At 39.2% G+C, this 14,718-nt stretch overlaps 1 protein-coding gene across 1 annotated transcript; it reads right to left on the reverse strand.

Annotated features, from left to right (window-relative positions):
• Positions 1-6,253: 6,253 nt before the first annotated feature.
• LOC118412641 (glycolipid transfer protein-like) lies at positions 6,254-13,111 on the reverse strand. Its single transcript, XM_035815637.1, has 3 exons — positions 12,902-13,111; positions 10,260-10,385; positions 6,254-8,318 (listed from the first exon to the last, which is right to left on the reverse strand). Exons 1-3 carry the CDS (start codon positions 12,978-12,980, stop codon positions 7,693-7,695), a joined length of 831 nt encoding a protein of 276 aa, XP_035671530.1. The 5' UTR covers positions 12,981-13,111; the 3' UTR covers positions 6,254-7,692.
• Positions 13,112-14,718: the final 1,607 nt, after the last annotated feature.

A 14,718-nucleotide genomic window follows, 5' to 3' on the forward strand; every position in this document is an offset into this window, starting at 1 on the left:
AAAATTGAGAAAATTACAAATATTGCTGCACAGAAGTGTGGTACATAGAAGTAAATAAACCTAGAAACAAGTACTACTTAGTGAAAAACTTTGTTAAGATATGAATAAAACTTAGAAGGGTGAAGCTTTAGATGTAATGTTGACTCTGATATTTATATCTCTGATACTCATAACAACACATTGGTGTGGAAACAAGACAAACTAAACCAAACACTGCGAATGTGTTTTGTACATAAGATTTAAGTGTTCCACTTCAATGCAGTTGATCTCATTATTGGGACGCTGTCCCCTAAAGAAGAACGTTTTTGAGCCTTAAGGGAAGATTTAAAGATTGCACATCATTATCTTTTTATCTTCAAATTAAGGGGCGGAAGAGATCGTCTTAAGAGATTGTAAGACATAATGAGATACCAGACATCTGGTATTTGTCACTAAAACAGGGTACTTAATTGTAAATTAGCTTGTACAGTCGTGTAACCACTACTTTAAAATAGACGCATGACGGCTCACTGAAGTACTGCAACAAACTAGAAGCTTCAATTAATACTATAGTACTATTAAAACACCCAAGTACTTCACAAACCATACGACATTTAAAAAAGTAAATTTGGTCTATTGATACAAGACTCCTAGAAAAGGTTTTATCATTGTATGTAGGGGTGCAAAATTTAAAGTCTACTACACATATCAATCTGTATTATATCTTATCGGACCCTGACCTCCCTCATGATGACCTCAATGAAAAGCGGCCAGCAGGCCGATTTGAGCTTCTCATGAATAAATAAAGGTTCAAACAAACATATTGCCTTTTTCTGCTTTCCTGTTGCAGGCTTTTGTTTACAGTTTTTTTTTTTTGAATTTTAAGTTCCTCTACATTTGTATCAACATTTTGAGTAGACGCGGATTACTTTTTGAAGCGAACAACATTTAATACATTGCATTAGTTCTGCATAACTCTTATCATCGTTTTGTTTTATCTTGATTTTTTGTTTGATCCTGGTAATATCCTTGCTTGGATTATGATAGCTATCAGTTTGAATGTCAAATTGTTTTTATCAAAATTGCGATAAACATTTTGCTTATTCCTGATTATGTTTTAGTTGATTCTAATTATCTTTTTACTTAATTTTGATAACTTTTTTTCGTTTTATCCTGTCAAATTGATTATATCATGCTTTTATTTAATATTGATTGTCATATTGATTAACGCAAGGAAGTTAAAAGGGATCCATTGGCCGAATGTCTGACGCCACCTTCTATTTAATTTTGACTTACTAAAAACCGTTTTCTTTGATTATAGTTATCGATTTCTGTAATTACCGTTTTCTTAGATTTTGGTTATCTTTTTAGGCTTCACCATTCGTTTTGATAATCAGGATTTCTCGTCTTTTTTTGTTAAACCATCAAAACGTTTACTTTAATCTTGATCATTTCTAAAAACCCTGGTAAACTTTTTTCAATCGTGATAATCTTTTGTTAAACCTGTTTATCATTTTTATTTAAATCCAGCTTATCGTTTTCTTTCATTCTGATTATCGTTTTGGCCTTTGCTTGATCCTAATCTTCGTTTTGATAGATTGGATTTTTTGTCTGAATCTCTGAGAGCGAAGTCTCTGCGTAGGGCTGGATTGTAGGATGAGCCTGCTCGTCATCGGCTTGTTCCCCCGCACTTTGTGATGTGCCATCGTCGGTCTGTTCCTCGTCGGCTTGCGGTGTACCGGGGGTGTTGGCCCGGTACACGGGGTTCGCCATGGCGAGTACCGCCACCAACCCGTTCCCCGTCCCCTGTAGAACCCTACACGCCGCTCCCAAGTGACGTTTGCAGCAGACGAAGATGAAGGACAAAAGACAGCTCAAGGCGAAACCGCAGACGAAGGCCAGCACAACACGGATGCTCAAAAGGCTTTCAGTATAACCGTTCTGCTTACGAGGACGGGTAGCCATGGTGACGGTAGCCATGGTGATGGTAGATGGCCATAATGGCTTGTCCGTAAAGTTCTTCGTAGTCTCGTAACTGGATGTTGTAATTTTCAAATCTCGTTTGTTTTCAGTAGATTTGAACGAAGAGTAGAGGCGCTCCGTAGTCAGTGATGGTTTGTTGTCCCTTGTAGCAGGTTCTCTATGGTTATGGTTATGATTATGGTTATGGTGATTGTGACCAAAAGGACCCTTTTTGTTCGTCTGTTGTGCTCGACTGCCATTGGAGGTTTTACAAACCCATTTTGTGGTCCCTCCTTTTTTGTCAGGGCTCTCTGAGAGCGAACTGTTGGCAATTCCCAATGCAATGGCTACCACTACAAACGAAAAGAAAGAATTTTCGAATTTCATGACGTGCCCGTTTTTTACCGGAAGCTATTGATGCAGAAAAATAGATAAATTGAATTAGACTTGATAATCTAACGATCTACAAATGCGTCTTGTGTTTTGAGATAAATTGGTTGATATGCCAGAATTACCAGAGTTTTGAAACTAAGGTTAAAATGTTTAAAACTTCCTTTCCTACTAGAACTGTTATAGAATTTAACACGTTTCCATAAAGTATACAGTAGGGGTGTCCTCATAAGATTTGCAGATGAAAATATGAAAAGATTAAATTATGAAGGTCGTTCGTTGTGGTAGAACTCTCGGATTCCTTCGAAGCTGGTGTGTTATGCCGAAGGGCGGTTATACCGGCTATACGATACCCCGAAGTGCTATTATACCGGCTATAGTGATATGTACTAAGGATTTAGCGATCGGATTTCCAATCTTAATTAACCCGGTCGTTGTCTAAGGACATTTAATTCTAACAGTATAGTGCATTTAATCACGCATTTGGTACTATCATTCGTAGCTTTGGGATAACGCCAGCTCAGAGACGGAATTCGACCGAATGCATTTGGTACTTCTTCGTCTTCGATGATACCAATTCACATAAATATTATTCTGTAAGAAACGGAAAAGAAAAAAAGAAGTAAGGCATTGTTATATTTTACTAAGACTTTAATTATACAAGATTGGTTCAGAATAGGGGAGGTATTTCCATTGAAAATAGTTTGACATGTATTAATGTATGAATGTGTTCCATATGGATGTAATTTTAATATAAGATTGTCTGCGGTGCAGTCATGCCGTATCCAATTCCAATCTCCACCGCACGAAAGCGGCATTTTTTTCAGTCATGAAAATATACATTACCTTTTGGTTTAGGCTTAGAGAGAAAAATAACTTATATTCAGGTTTACAGAGACAACAATAGCAACAATAAACAAGCATTCTTTTTCCCCATTTTTTGTTTTGTTTTTAGAATATATATTTTGTAAAAAATATTTCTTAGTTAATCTAAGATAAAACAAATGCATATGATATAGAGTAATATGCGTAAAGCATTGAAACATGATCACACACAAACACACGAACACGTACGTACACACACGCACGCACACGCACACGCACACACACACACACACACACACACACACACACACATGGAAAACACATACACATGGACACATACACACATGTTCTACAAAAAGAATAAGACAACATGCTCGACATCGGAAAAAATTTTCATCCCCTTTCTATATGAAAATAAACAGATATTTTGGAAACATCACGATACAGTCTGTGAATATGGTAGGATGGCGTAGAATTATAACCAACGGTCTGAATAATAAAAGTCATAAAAATGCAATCAGAAATAGCTGACTTCCTCCCTTTTACGCATAGATCCAATACATAAAACACTTCTGTACTGAATAAATAAAACACTTCTGTACTGAATGAAGTAGAATACACCCCAAAATTGCAACATTTCTTATGTTGTGGACACAGTTCCATTAGTAGTGTGGGAAAAATCAAACAAGGCAATGCAATCAGAGATAGCAGAATTTACTCCTTCCACGCACAAGTCCGAAAAAGATGCACAAAACTAAAGGTCTTGTGCATTAACCACTCAAAAATCCTAACCATACCGTGGCAAGAACACGAGATACCGAAACTTCAAATTCCGATGCAGTAACCGATTTTCATGTCTAGACCTACCCGCATACTAAATACAACAAACCTAGTCATTCTCGAGAGAGAGAGAGAGAGAGAGAGAGAGAGAGAGAGAGACAGAGAGAGAGAGAGAGACAGAGAGAGACAGAGAGACAGAGACACAGAGAGACAGAGAGACAGAGAGACAGAGACAGAGACAGAGACAGAGAGACAGACAGACAGAGACGCTTCTCAAAACATTACCTTCTTTCTGATGGTCAATCACACCTTGTTGTAAATCTAACCCATGTGCTGTGAGGATTCTAAGGCCTCACCTTTTGCCTCGGGCGTCTGAGAAGGGCATGAACATTCTTCGTGTCCGCAGCGCCGGCTCTTCAGTGTGTCTCCAAACGGTGTAGCGAATGAAGCCTTTGCCTCCTAGTCTCCCGTTCAGCAAATATGCTAATGTTTAACGATGCCGCATGTATACTCTAGTCCGCCTAGACGCTCACGTTCACCCGGTAGCCTAATCATAGATAAGCCAACCAGCTAAGTTTATCTATACACATCTTGTGGTTCAACGTCAGCACATTCATGTTTTACCTACATAGTCTGAAAAGAGTCTGTGCTGTTGATTACAATCCTTCTTGAGACTGCGAGTGAGTTGAGTGAATCGGTGGGTAACCATGTCTAAAATGCCTTTTCTTCTTTTCTGGTTTCTTCTTATTTACAGAAAACAAATTCTTAAAAGAAGAAAAATTTCTGTGTTGAAGGAAAATGTTTTGCCCACGATTGAAGAATTCTTTTCTTTGGTAATTTTTCTCAGAGAATTTTCTCATAAAGCAAGTTTATTAATCCTGAAATTCTGCAATTTTCTTGAATGTGACCAAAAAAGGACTTGCTAGACTACAAAAACAAAGAATTTTGACTTGATTCCTAGGAGTCTTTTATGAGTAAACATATGAAGAAAGTGCCCCTCAAAGTAAAAATTTCCAAGGAAATAGTTTTTAATATTTTCGTTATTAAAACTGTTAACAAGACAACAAATTGTCCACGAGGGAAGAAAAACAAAACATTTTTGCAGTGATAAGTGTGTGTGCTGTTGTTGTATGTGTGTGTCCGTGTGTGTGTGTGTGTGTTGTTGTTGTTGTTGTTGTTGTGTGTGTGTGTGCATTAAATTTGAGTGTGTGTGTGTGTGTGTGTGTGGTATGTGTGTGTATGTGAGAGTGTGTGTGTACATTAAGTTTGAGTGTGTATGTGTGTGTGTGTGTGTGTGTGTTGTTGTGTGTGTGTGTGTGTGTGTGTGTGTGAGTGTGTGTGTGAGTGTGTACATTAAGTTTGAGTGCGTGTGTGTGGTATGTGTGTGTATGTGAGAGTGTGTGTGTACATTAAGTTTGAGTGTGTATGTGTGTGTGTGTCTGTGTGTGTGTCTGTGTGTTGTTGTTGTTGTTGTGTATGTGTGTGTTAGTGTGTGTACATTAAGTTTGAGTGTGTGTGTGTGGTTGTATGTGTGTGTTTGTGTGTGCGCACGCGCCCATGTGTGTGTGTGCACGCGCGTGTGCGCGTGTGTCTTTGCATGTGTGTGCTGGCGCCTTTTCTATAGGGACGAAGTCTATCTTTAATTTACCTGTGATACAGTAAATTCTGTATGCAATGAGCATTCTTGACCCGGGGCCGGTGTCCAAAATAAAAAAAAAACATTTGTAGAAAACACAAAGCAATCGCTGAATATGATTCAGCCGAAGTTGTCTGGAAGGTAAGATGAGATTTGTTACACAAGAGGCTGTCGTGAGATCGAAAATGTCAGAAACACGTCACAACTTGCCATGAATGACGTCACCACCAGACAAGTGGTTGTCACTACGACACGTTTCTGCACGTTCAGTTTGTCCGTATATGAATACCGAGTGAGAAATTTCATCGACAATAGGCGAGTCTTTTTTTTTTCTTTTCTGGATCTCTACTTTTTCATGATATCCCCTTGATAAGGTCAAGTGTAACACAAATTCAATTCAGGAAGCGACGACGCCACCAAAGTGCCGCAGTCCAGGGATATATCTACATTAGGTGTCAACAAGGATTGTGATTTTGATTTTGTCTGCCGTCTTTCATGTTTCATTTGTATTTATATTTTCCGATGTGTATGTCTATTTATTTTCTTTGTAATATGCTTTTATTTTCTTGTATGTAAATACTGGGCCCTATTGAAAACCAGTTTCTCTAAACTGAATAGGCTACCCAGGCGTTTGAAAATAAGCAAACAAACAAACCTTGACAAATGACAACAGACAACATGTGTTATCCCATCTCCAAATTTATTTTAATTGAATGGCGTGGCAATGGTATGAGATACAATATGTAGCCTTTTGGCAATCTATAAGGGAACAATAACAGATGATATCGCCTGAAATGATCTTATGGTCCGTTCTAGGCCTCGTTTTGGTGCATTGACCCAGGAAAATCCAAGATGGCCGCCACGTCTGGAAAGTTACGTTCTGCGTACATTAAACTCCGTTTGGGTTTTATACTATCTTGCCTCAGGTAAAGTTTCAGGTCCAAGAGGAAGCTTGTAGATTAATATTAGATAACAAGTCTTCAGAACGGTGGATCAAAGTAAAATACCTTCTTCTCCACAGCATGAAATGTCATCACAGAACTCATATGAATTTACATACACAGTGTGAACGGTGCCTTTACATGGCGTGCAGTTTTCTACATAGTCTTGCGCGTGAGCTTTAAAATTTGCTGCACATATGAATAACCGTTATCTTAGACATAAGTCTAGCTAGAGAAACAAATACCAGGACTAGGATAGTAAAGGGATATTATACTTTGACTTGAACTTGAAACGCTTTCAACCAAACATAACCGTGGCAACTAGACAGATTAGCCAGGTAATGTCAGTAAAGCAACATGGCTGGTGACGACATATGTCAGTTTTGTCACGTGATCTTGCGCAATGTTTTATGTCTTGTAAGAAATGTTTTAACTACATTAACACACCTGAGCTTCCAATATGGAAGCTTTCACCTACCATATTAATGACATGCTAAATACTTACATGTTTAAAACGTAATATTGCTTGCTAAATATCAGTGCCTACAAGCGTACACTTTCCCTACATTTTCAGAGTATTGAATGCTCTCGTAAATGTTAATGCACCTCTACGTATACTGTCAAAATAAAAAAAAAATATTCCCTTCTTATACCTCATTTAACCGTCTTAGTACTATTCATCACCATAAAACTCAGTAATTTTGAACAACAATAAGTGCTTTTGTCCCACATAAAAGTTACATATGCACAATTTCCCCCAATACAAAATTGTTGATTTGATTATATGGATGACACCTGGGCGTGCATTATTTCCAATCTTTTCCAAAGAAAAGAAAAAACTTTTCCTACCAAAGTATAAATCATGCAAAGTAGCTGCAAAAGCAGCCGGCCGTGGATTGAAAAAAATATCGTAAAACGTATTCTAACGTCATAGAATTTCACTGTCAATTTCAAGGTCAAAGAAGAAAGATGCGAAAAAATGAAAATGAAAAATCTATTTTTCGGCATACCATTTCTGTGTGTTATGTCATTGTTCAACCATAGCTTCTATTCGTAGTGAAGACAATTTTTCGGGTGGGGGGACCTATTTTTACTCGTACGTTCGCATCAATTTTGGGAATTCCCAGAGGATTTTATCCAAATAATGAAGTCAGTATGGCCTAAAGTACTGCCATCTCTCTAGACTTTCTTTTTTGAATCTAGATTGTAAGTCGTATAAAAATCTTGCAGAGTTTTGATCAGTATTCCGAGTGTATCCGAGTATATTTTTGCATTCCGAATCATCGCATCTTTATTTCCTGACGCAAATGTCCTCACGAAATCGTCGTAGTATGGAACCGCTTTCATCGCAAGAGAAAAGATGCCTTGCACCATCCAACCGTGGTATTTCTTCAATGATCCTTCATACGCAGCTTTTGCAACTTTAACCAAGTCAGTCTCACCTTCTGCGATCCCTGCCAAAAAATGTTGATGGAACTCCAGAGCCCTTCTCAACCACAAGAGGGCGTCAGTGGCCGAGTCTTTAGCCTTTGTAGTTTTCTCAGCCATTTCCTGTTTGACGATGTCTTGTAAAGTGGAGTAGCGGTCCGGGTCGGTGGAGTATTTCTTAGTCAGCTTGAGGATGTTTCCGTTTATGTCCGATTTTACAGGTGCAAAAGCCGTTTCTCCGAGAAGATCGTAGAAAGGTACCATGCGACGGCAGGCATCTAGGAACGGCTTGGTAGGGATGTCACCGTTTCCTGTCAGTTTGACACCTTTAAAACCAGACAGTAACTTCTCAATTTCCGGTTGAACACCGCGAGTTTCTGTAGGGAGAAAGCAAAGAATACAATGCATTAAACTTTATTACCTTCGCCAGAATGGCAAGGTTATGCTTTGTGTCTTGTGTCTCTATATGTAGGTCAACAGCATATAACTAGAGTACCTGTGGAATGGCATTTCTGATATTTGGTATTTAAGTAGCAGTTACAGGGACGAAGGTCCTGTTCGAAAATGGTTCACCTGGCACTTTCCTCCGGCACTGCAGCGAGAATGGTTCACCTGGCACTTTCCTCCGGCACTGCAGCGAGGCGAGTGTGTGTGTCTGTTTGTTTGTTTGCGGACAGCATAACTCAAATTTTCCACCGCTATGATTTGCGTAATTTCAATTTTAGTAGGTGCTCTGGTAATACATGTTAAAAAGTCTTTGCACTCTCCATAATAAGCCTTGATTATTTGGCGAAGGTATGTGTTTCGTGGAACTCTGGTTGTTGTTGTTATTTGGTGGGCCGACTACTCTCTCTTCGCAGCCAGGGGCTAGATTGCGAGCAGCTTACAATAGGTGGGGATAGATTAATCTCCAAGCAGATCTTTTCACCAGGAATAAGACAGTATCATAAGCTGGGAAAGGAGTTTAGCCGGCAGAGGAGTAAATTGGCCACGCGAAGTTCAATTTACTCCTTTACCAGCTAAACTCCTTCCCCAGCTTATGATACTGTCTTATGCCACGCAACATCTGCTTGGAGATTAGGGATAGGTCCCAAGGGTCTGGAGTCTGGAGCGGCTGCCATTCGGCGCTAGCTTAGATGACCTCAATACTGCAGTATTAGTAGTAAGGCCATGTTGATTTGATTATATGGATGACATCCGCGCTCGCACCAATTTTCGGCCGTTTCCAACAAAAAAAAAGTTTTTGACCACACAATAAATTGTGCAAAGCAGCTGTAAAATGAGCACAAATATTCCGTAGATAGAAAAAAAAAGTATCAGAAAACAGATAAATAAAGCCATAGAATGCCAAAATAAATCTAAAGTCAAAGAATAAGATGTGAAAGGACAGAAAGAAAAATTCTATTGTTGGTAGAAGGAGGTACCTGTACAGAAAATTCAGGTATAGGTCCCGTTCAGGTCCAGAGGATCATTTCCAGGTCCGGACCTGAACCTGGACCTGATTGTCTGTGGAAACTTGAGAACTGGCAATACTCAAAACAATTTTGGTCAATTTTGCCACAAAGGAATCTGTTTGGTGGATTATTGGACTCCCACTGGCATTTTAAAATCCCATCTCCATGTAATAAAGGCTTACTGTCTCTGTACCTTTGACTGTAGAAACTTGGTACAATTGACTATAAACTCTACTTGACTTCACTCTTGTTGTCTTCTTGGCCCCCCGGTAAGACCCCAAATGCCTGCCGACATAGTGTGTCCATTTTGTAATTGGCGAAACCTGTTCCTCTAATTTTTTTCCAGGTCTGTTTTTTTTCGGATTGGTCCAAGAAGAAAAAAATGTTTTGCAGCCGTAAGATGTACTGGACCCTACACCATACTACTGTATGTGTTTTTAGTCCTATGTTCAACCTTCCTGGCCACTTTGATTTCATACTGAAGGCAACTTTTTCTTTTGGCCAAACTTTTTTTTTATTCACTCGCTCGCATCAGTTTTGGAGTTCCCAGAGGATGTCATCCATATAATCAAATCAACATGGCCTAATTGACCCAGGTGCGGCCATGCATAGGACTGTAGGTTTCGATCCACTCACATGAGGAAGAATCCCTACTCTTTTCGATAAGTGTGGTTAGTGTATTAATGCAATAATGTGAAAGATGGAATATTGAATGACAGAAATAATGGAAACGTAAGAATACTAGTGAATAATTGGTTTCTTGCGTCGAATTTTTTTTCCATTCAATATTCGATTTTACAGTTCCTACCACATGGCCACTGATATGCATTCTACCATTCTACCAGAACGTAAACATGTACCAACCTAACTCAAGCAGTTCCCGTAGACTGCGCAGCTTGTTGTTCAGCATCTCCAGTTCATCTGCAGTCCGGAACGCAGAGTCGTCATCAGAGAAAGACATGTCATCGGCCCACTGCTCTTCGCGAGTATCTGTAGAAATAAAGAATAAAGGAATTTTCTAATAAAGATGAACTGTAATTTCTACTTTTTTTTGGGAAGTAAGGCTTTATTTAAAATGACTTCCACAAATACAGATGAAATTCCAACTTAGGTCTCATTGATGAGTTTCTTCTTCCCATAGACTTCTAGGTTATAATTCGTGTTTTGCATGGTCGCCTTTATAATGAAGCTACATGAAATGTCAGCAGATTTTTCATTCTCTGTCTATATAGTTTATACCCTCGTCACATTATCCACGATCTTCGGGCGTATCGATGGAAGGTCGGCCATATTAAAGATTGACAGAGGGTTGCGTGTGATTTTCACCTGAAAACCGTCCCTGTCACACATAAGCCATACTTTGTACCTTTTACAATTGTTGTGCAATAATTTTATTGTTATAAGCCAGGCTCGGGCGATGCGATTACCGCAGAATCGTCGTCCGATCGATTTTCGCTATATGTGACGGGGGTATTATGACTGCAAGCGCCACAGGTGTCCCACCCCCAACGTTCCAGATCCCTCCCGACATCTCCGCAGATATCGGAAAAAACCTGTGTCTAGATTGGGCCTTAGGCTAAATAGGCTTACGATCGCGAATATCTCAGTCTAAACCAGCAACTAGAAATGAAAAACTGATCGGATATTAAAGTTGAAAATAATGTAAAGGTATCTAAGTTCGCGGGATTTAATTTCGCGGTAGCGGGAAAAATGACTTTTCGCGGTGGTAACACCATAGACTGCAGTCTAATACCATAATAGAAAAATGTTCGCAGTGGTTTAAATTTCACTGTGAAGTGGTCACCGCAAAAACCGCGAACATTAATCCACCGCGAACATTTCTGCTTTTACAGTAAGCAGGTGGCTTATAGCTTATTACATGTGCAGTCTCCTACAATAGCAAGAAAATTCTTAATTGTACAACGTTAATTTGACTTTACTTTTCTTCTAACACGCATTGCTCACTCATTCTCATTGAAATGTGGCAATTTTTTTGTTCCAAAAATAAATCGGCTTATTTTTTTTAGTGAAACCAACCTGTTTGTTTAAGAAAATCCCTCTTTTAACCATAGCCAAAATATGGCAACTTATTATTTTCTTCTCCATTGGTTATGTATTACCGGTAACGTTTGTTACAACAGTAAACTTTGACCTTTTTCCTTCGAAATGATTAACATTCTTGGCTACACCATTTAGATATAAGAGGACGTCCTTAGGGAAATTTAAAAAGTAGGTAGCACTTTTACACCAGGTCACATGGTAAGGTTAGAAAGCATGGAACAATGGTAACGTTTGTTACAGTCATTTCTGTACAAAATTTTGTTAAGCACGGTGGGATGCAAATGGCAGTCAATGACCCTTTCTTGGTTCTTTAGGAAGCCAGAAAACTGTAAAGCGTCACAAAAACGGCAATTTCTAGTCTTATAATAATATAACCGTGGCAACCATCGTACTCTTGGTAATAAATTTGTTACCAAATCTGGCGACAGGCATAAACCACCTCACACAGCCTCCAAGATCAGTGACAGTAGCGATCTGACGTGATCAGTCAAAGGGCCTGGGTAGCTGGTTTCAGTCATGCCGAACAATCATTTTGGGAACTGAATTGTTACATTTTTGTCTACTATTTGAATTGTTCGTTTCTTCTAAGGCGACAGCCATTTTTTAGGGGGTGAAATTCCACCCGTGGCTATAACAGTCTTCCAAGCAATCAACCAACATGAATGTTGTGGTGCATTTTTTGTAAAACATAACAAAGCAAAGGTTGTGGAAAATGAAGGGACCAGTGATGTTGTCTATAATTTGCGTAAAGTCAGGCGACAGCATTGTTCACATTTAAATCAGAACGAGCCTGCTACCAGATAACTACTTGTCGATCAAGTTACAGACAACAAAACCGAATGTAATGGGAGAGGCAAAAGGGCAGTGGGAAAAGAGAAAAATCTTACACAACTTTAGTTAGATCTAAGTAAGAATACGCAGACATAGCTTGGGACCAGTGCAAACGTCAACACGCTCAGTCAAACGTGTTAGAGTAGAGAAGGGTCGCTAGATACGTGGCCAATGATCGTAGGAAATCACTGGCGTATCTCAACTTCAGAAAAATCTGGTATGACCCACCCTTCGTGACATGAGAAAGCAGGCACACATCACTCTTCTCTTCTCTTCAAAACCGTCAGCGGTCAAGTAGCCATACTTGTTCACTGCTATGTCATCAGGAACATAAACCCCACTAGAGGTCACCAATACGGGTTCGTTATTACCCTTGCATGCAAAATAGACAGGCAGAAATAGAAACAGTCTTTCTTTCCGTACGAGTGAAGAATGGAACAGCTTGACAGCACAGGTAGCGTAAATCTCAGTCCCACTCTTGAGAACTTCAAGTTACTGATATAACGTTAATTTTCTCCAACCTTGCAGTAGACGCTCCCTTTATAGGCAGCATAATTTTGAACATATGGCAGCTGCCTTACCGAAAAAAAAAGAAGAGAGAATACAAATCTCACCTGACCCGGCGTCTACAGGACAAAGAAGAGCCACGGCCACGATAGAACACAACAACGTCAAGACAAATGGAGACGACATCGCACGACAATATCAAGATTTCCGCAAAACTTTTAAAAAGCGAACTCTCCACTGTTGATACAGGGACACTGTCTTCTATACTTCTGAAGAATTGTCTAAGATGGCGCAGTCATCTCCTCAGGGGATTCTTACATGCGTCAATCACTAGACCCGCAAACCTGTTTGGTTGGTTGTCTATGTCTATCATGCAGGGGTAATTAATTATTTTCACTTCACCATACCGTGGGTACGGTACATAGTGAAAATAATGTTTTCGCCACGTTTCTTCTTCTTCTCTGTCTTCTCCTGTCGCTATCTTTAACACTCAAAAACTCTAGTGGTGTCCATTTGGAACCCAGTCGTATAATTTGAAGTGCCATAATTTGAACATCTTTTATCGAGAGAAAATATTAATTCCGTGACTTTGTCATACAATATCTGCTATACACTCTCCTAAGTTTTTTTTGGTACAATACTGTGGAAATTATACAGGAAAGTCTATGTTCAGTCCGTTTGGTGTCAAAATGAACCCCAGCAAAATGTGCAATTTTTAAAACAAACTTTTGAGACCCACACCTAAACTACATATTGTATGTCCACCAAATTTTTAGAGAATAATTAAGAGCAAATGTCTGTAAGGATCAAACGGTGGTGGCAGGGGTAAAAAAAATAGATTTGGCTCATATTTTGCACAGTGATAGTACTTGGTCCACAACCCCTCAAAGTAGCTTTCTTTTAGATCAAAACTCCTTGTTGCCATGGTAACGGGCAAACAAAGGTTTCTGGCCAATTTCCCCAATTTTCGCATCTCAAAAACACAGAAATCAGCATATTTTACGGCACTGTCTCGGCAACACCTTTAAACCTATCATCAAAACAAAACAAGATCTGAATAGACCAACATTTTGACTTTTAAAAATTGTTGTGAAATTTCCAAAGTCGTACATTTTAGTTCTTGGGCAGCCTGAAAACAGTGCAATGTTTCAAGCTACAAAACAAGTTGATTTTTGGCCCTCCTTTGTAACGCTATAAGTGCCGCTCTGGTACTTTTTTTGGCTTGAAATTTGTAACATATATAGATCATTAGAATATCTATCAAATGCATGCTTGCAAAGTTTGGTAACTTGTTTAGTTGTCACGTATGCAAATGTTTTACGATGCTGATGTACAAATGTATATTCTAGACGAACACGTTCACCGGGTAGCCTAGTCACCGATCAGCCAACCGGCTTATATATCCATGCACATCTTGCAGTTCAACGACAGGCAAAGTCATTTTCTTTACGCGAGTTGTCTGGGAGGTAATTTGAGATTTGCTACACAAGAGACTGACGTGAGATTGAAAAGGTCACACAAACACACGTCACAACTTGACATAAATGGCGTCTTCACCAGACAAATGTTTGTCACCACGACCGACACTTGTTTTGCAGCAACTTTCGATACTGTTTGGGCTAGGGGTGGGTACGGTACAGTATACCGGTGAATGAATGAATGAATGAACTTTATTGCACGACATTTGTACATGGTACAATTGTAAGGCAACGGTGATAAGTTAATCAATACAATGACTCGTCTAAGATCTATAACTACATACATGTATAGTACAGGAATGTGAACATAAATGGCGCATTGACATAGTGTAATTATAATATACAAGTTAAACAAGTCGGTCTGTTACTGTACAATAGATTCTCGCTTTTTTAGAGCATTGCAAATGTATTGGCCTAAATACGAAGATATGTAGTCTGGACATGAC

This window comes from Branchiostoma floridae, chromosome 3, assembly GCF_000003815.2.
Source record: "Branchiostoma floridae strain S238N-H82 chromosome 3, Bfl_VNyyK, whole genome shotgun sequence".
NCBI classification, from domain to species: Eukaryota; Metazoa; Chordata; class Leptocardii; order Amphioxiformes; family Branchiostomatidae; genus Branchiostoma; species Branchiostoma floridae.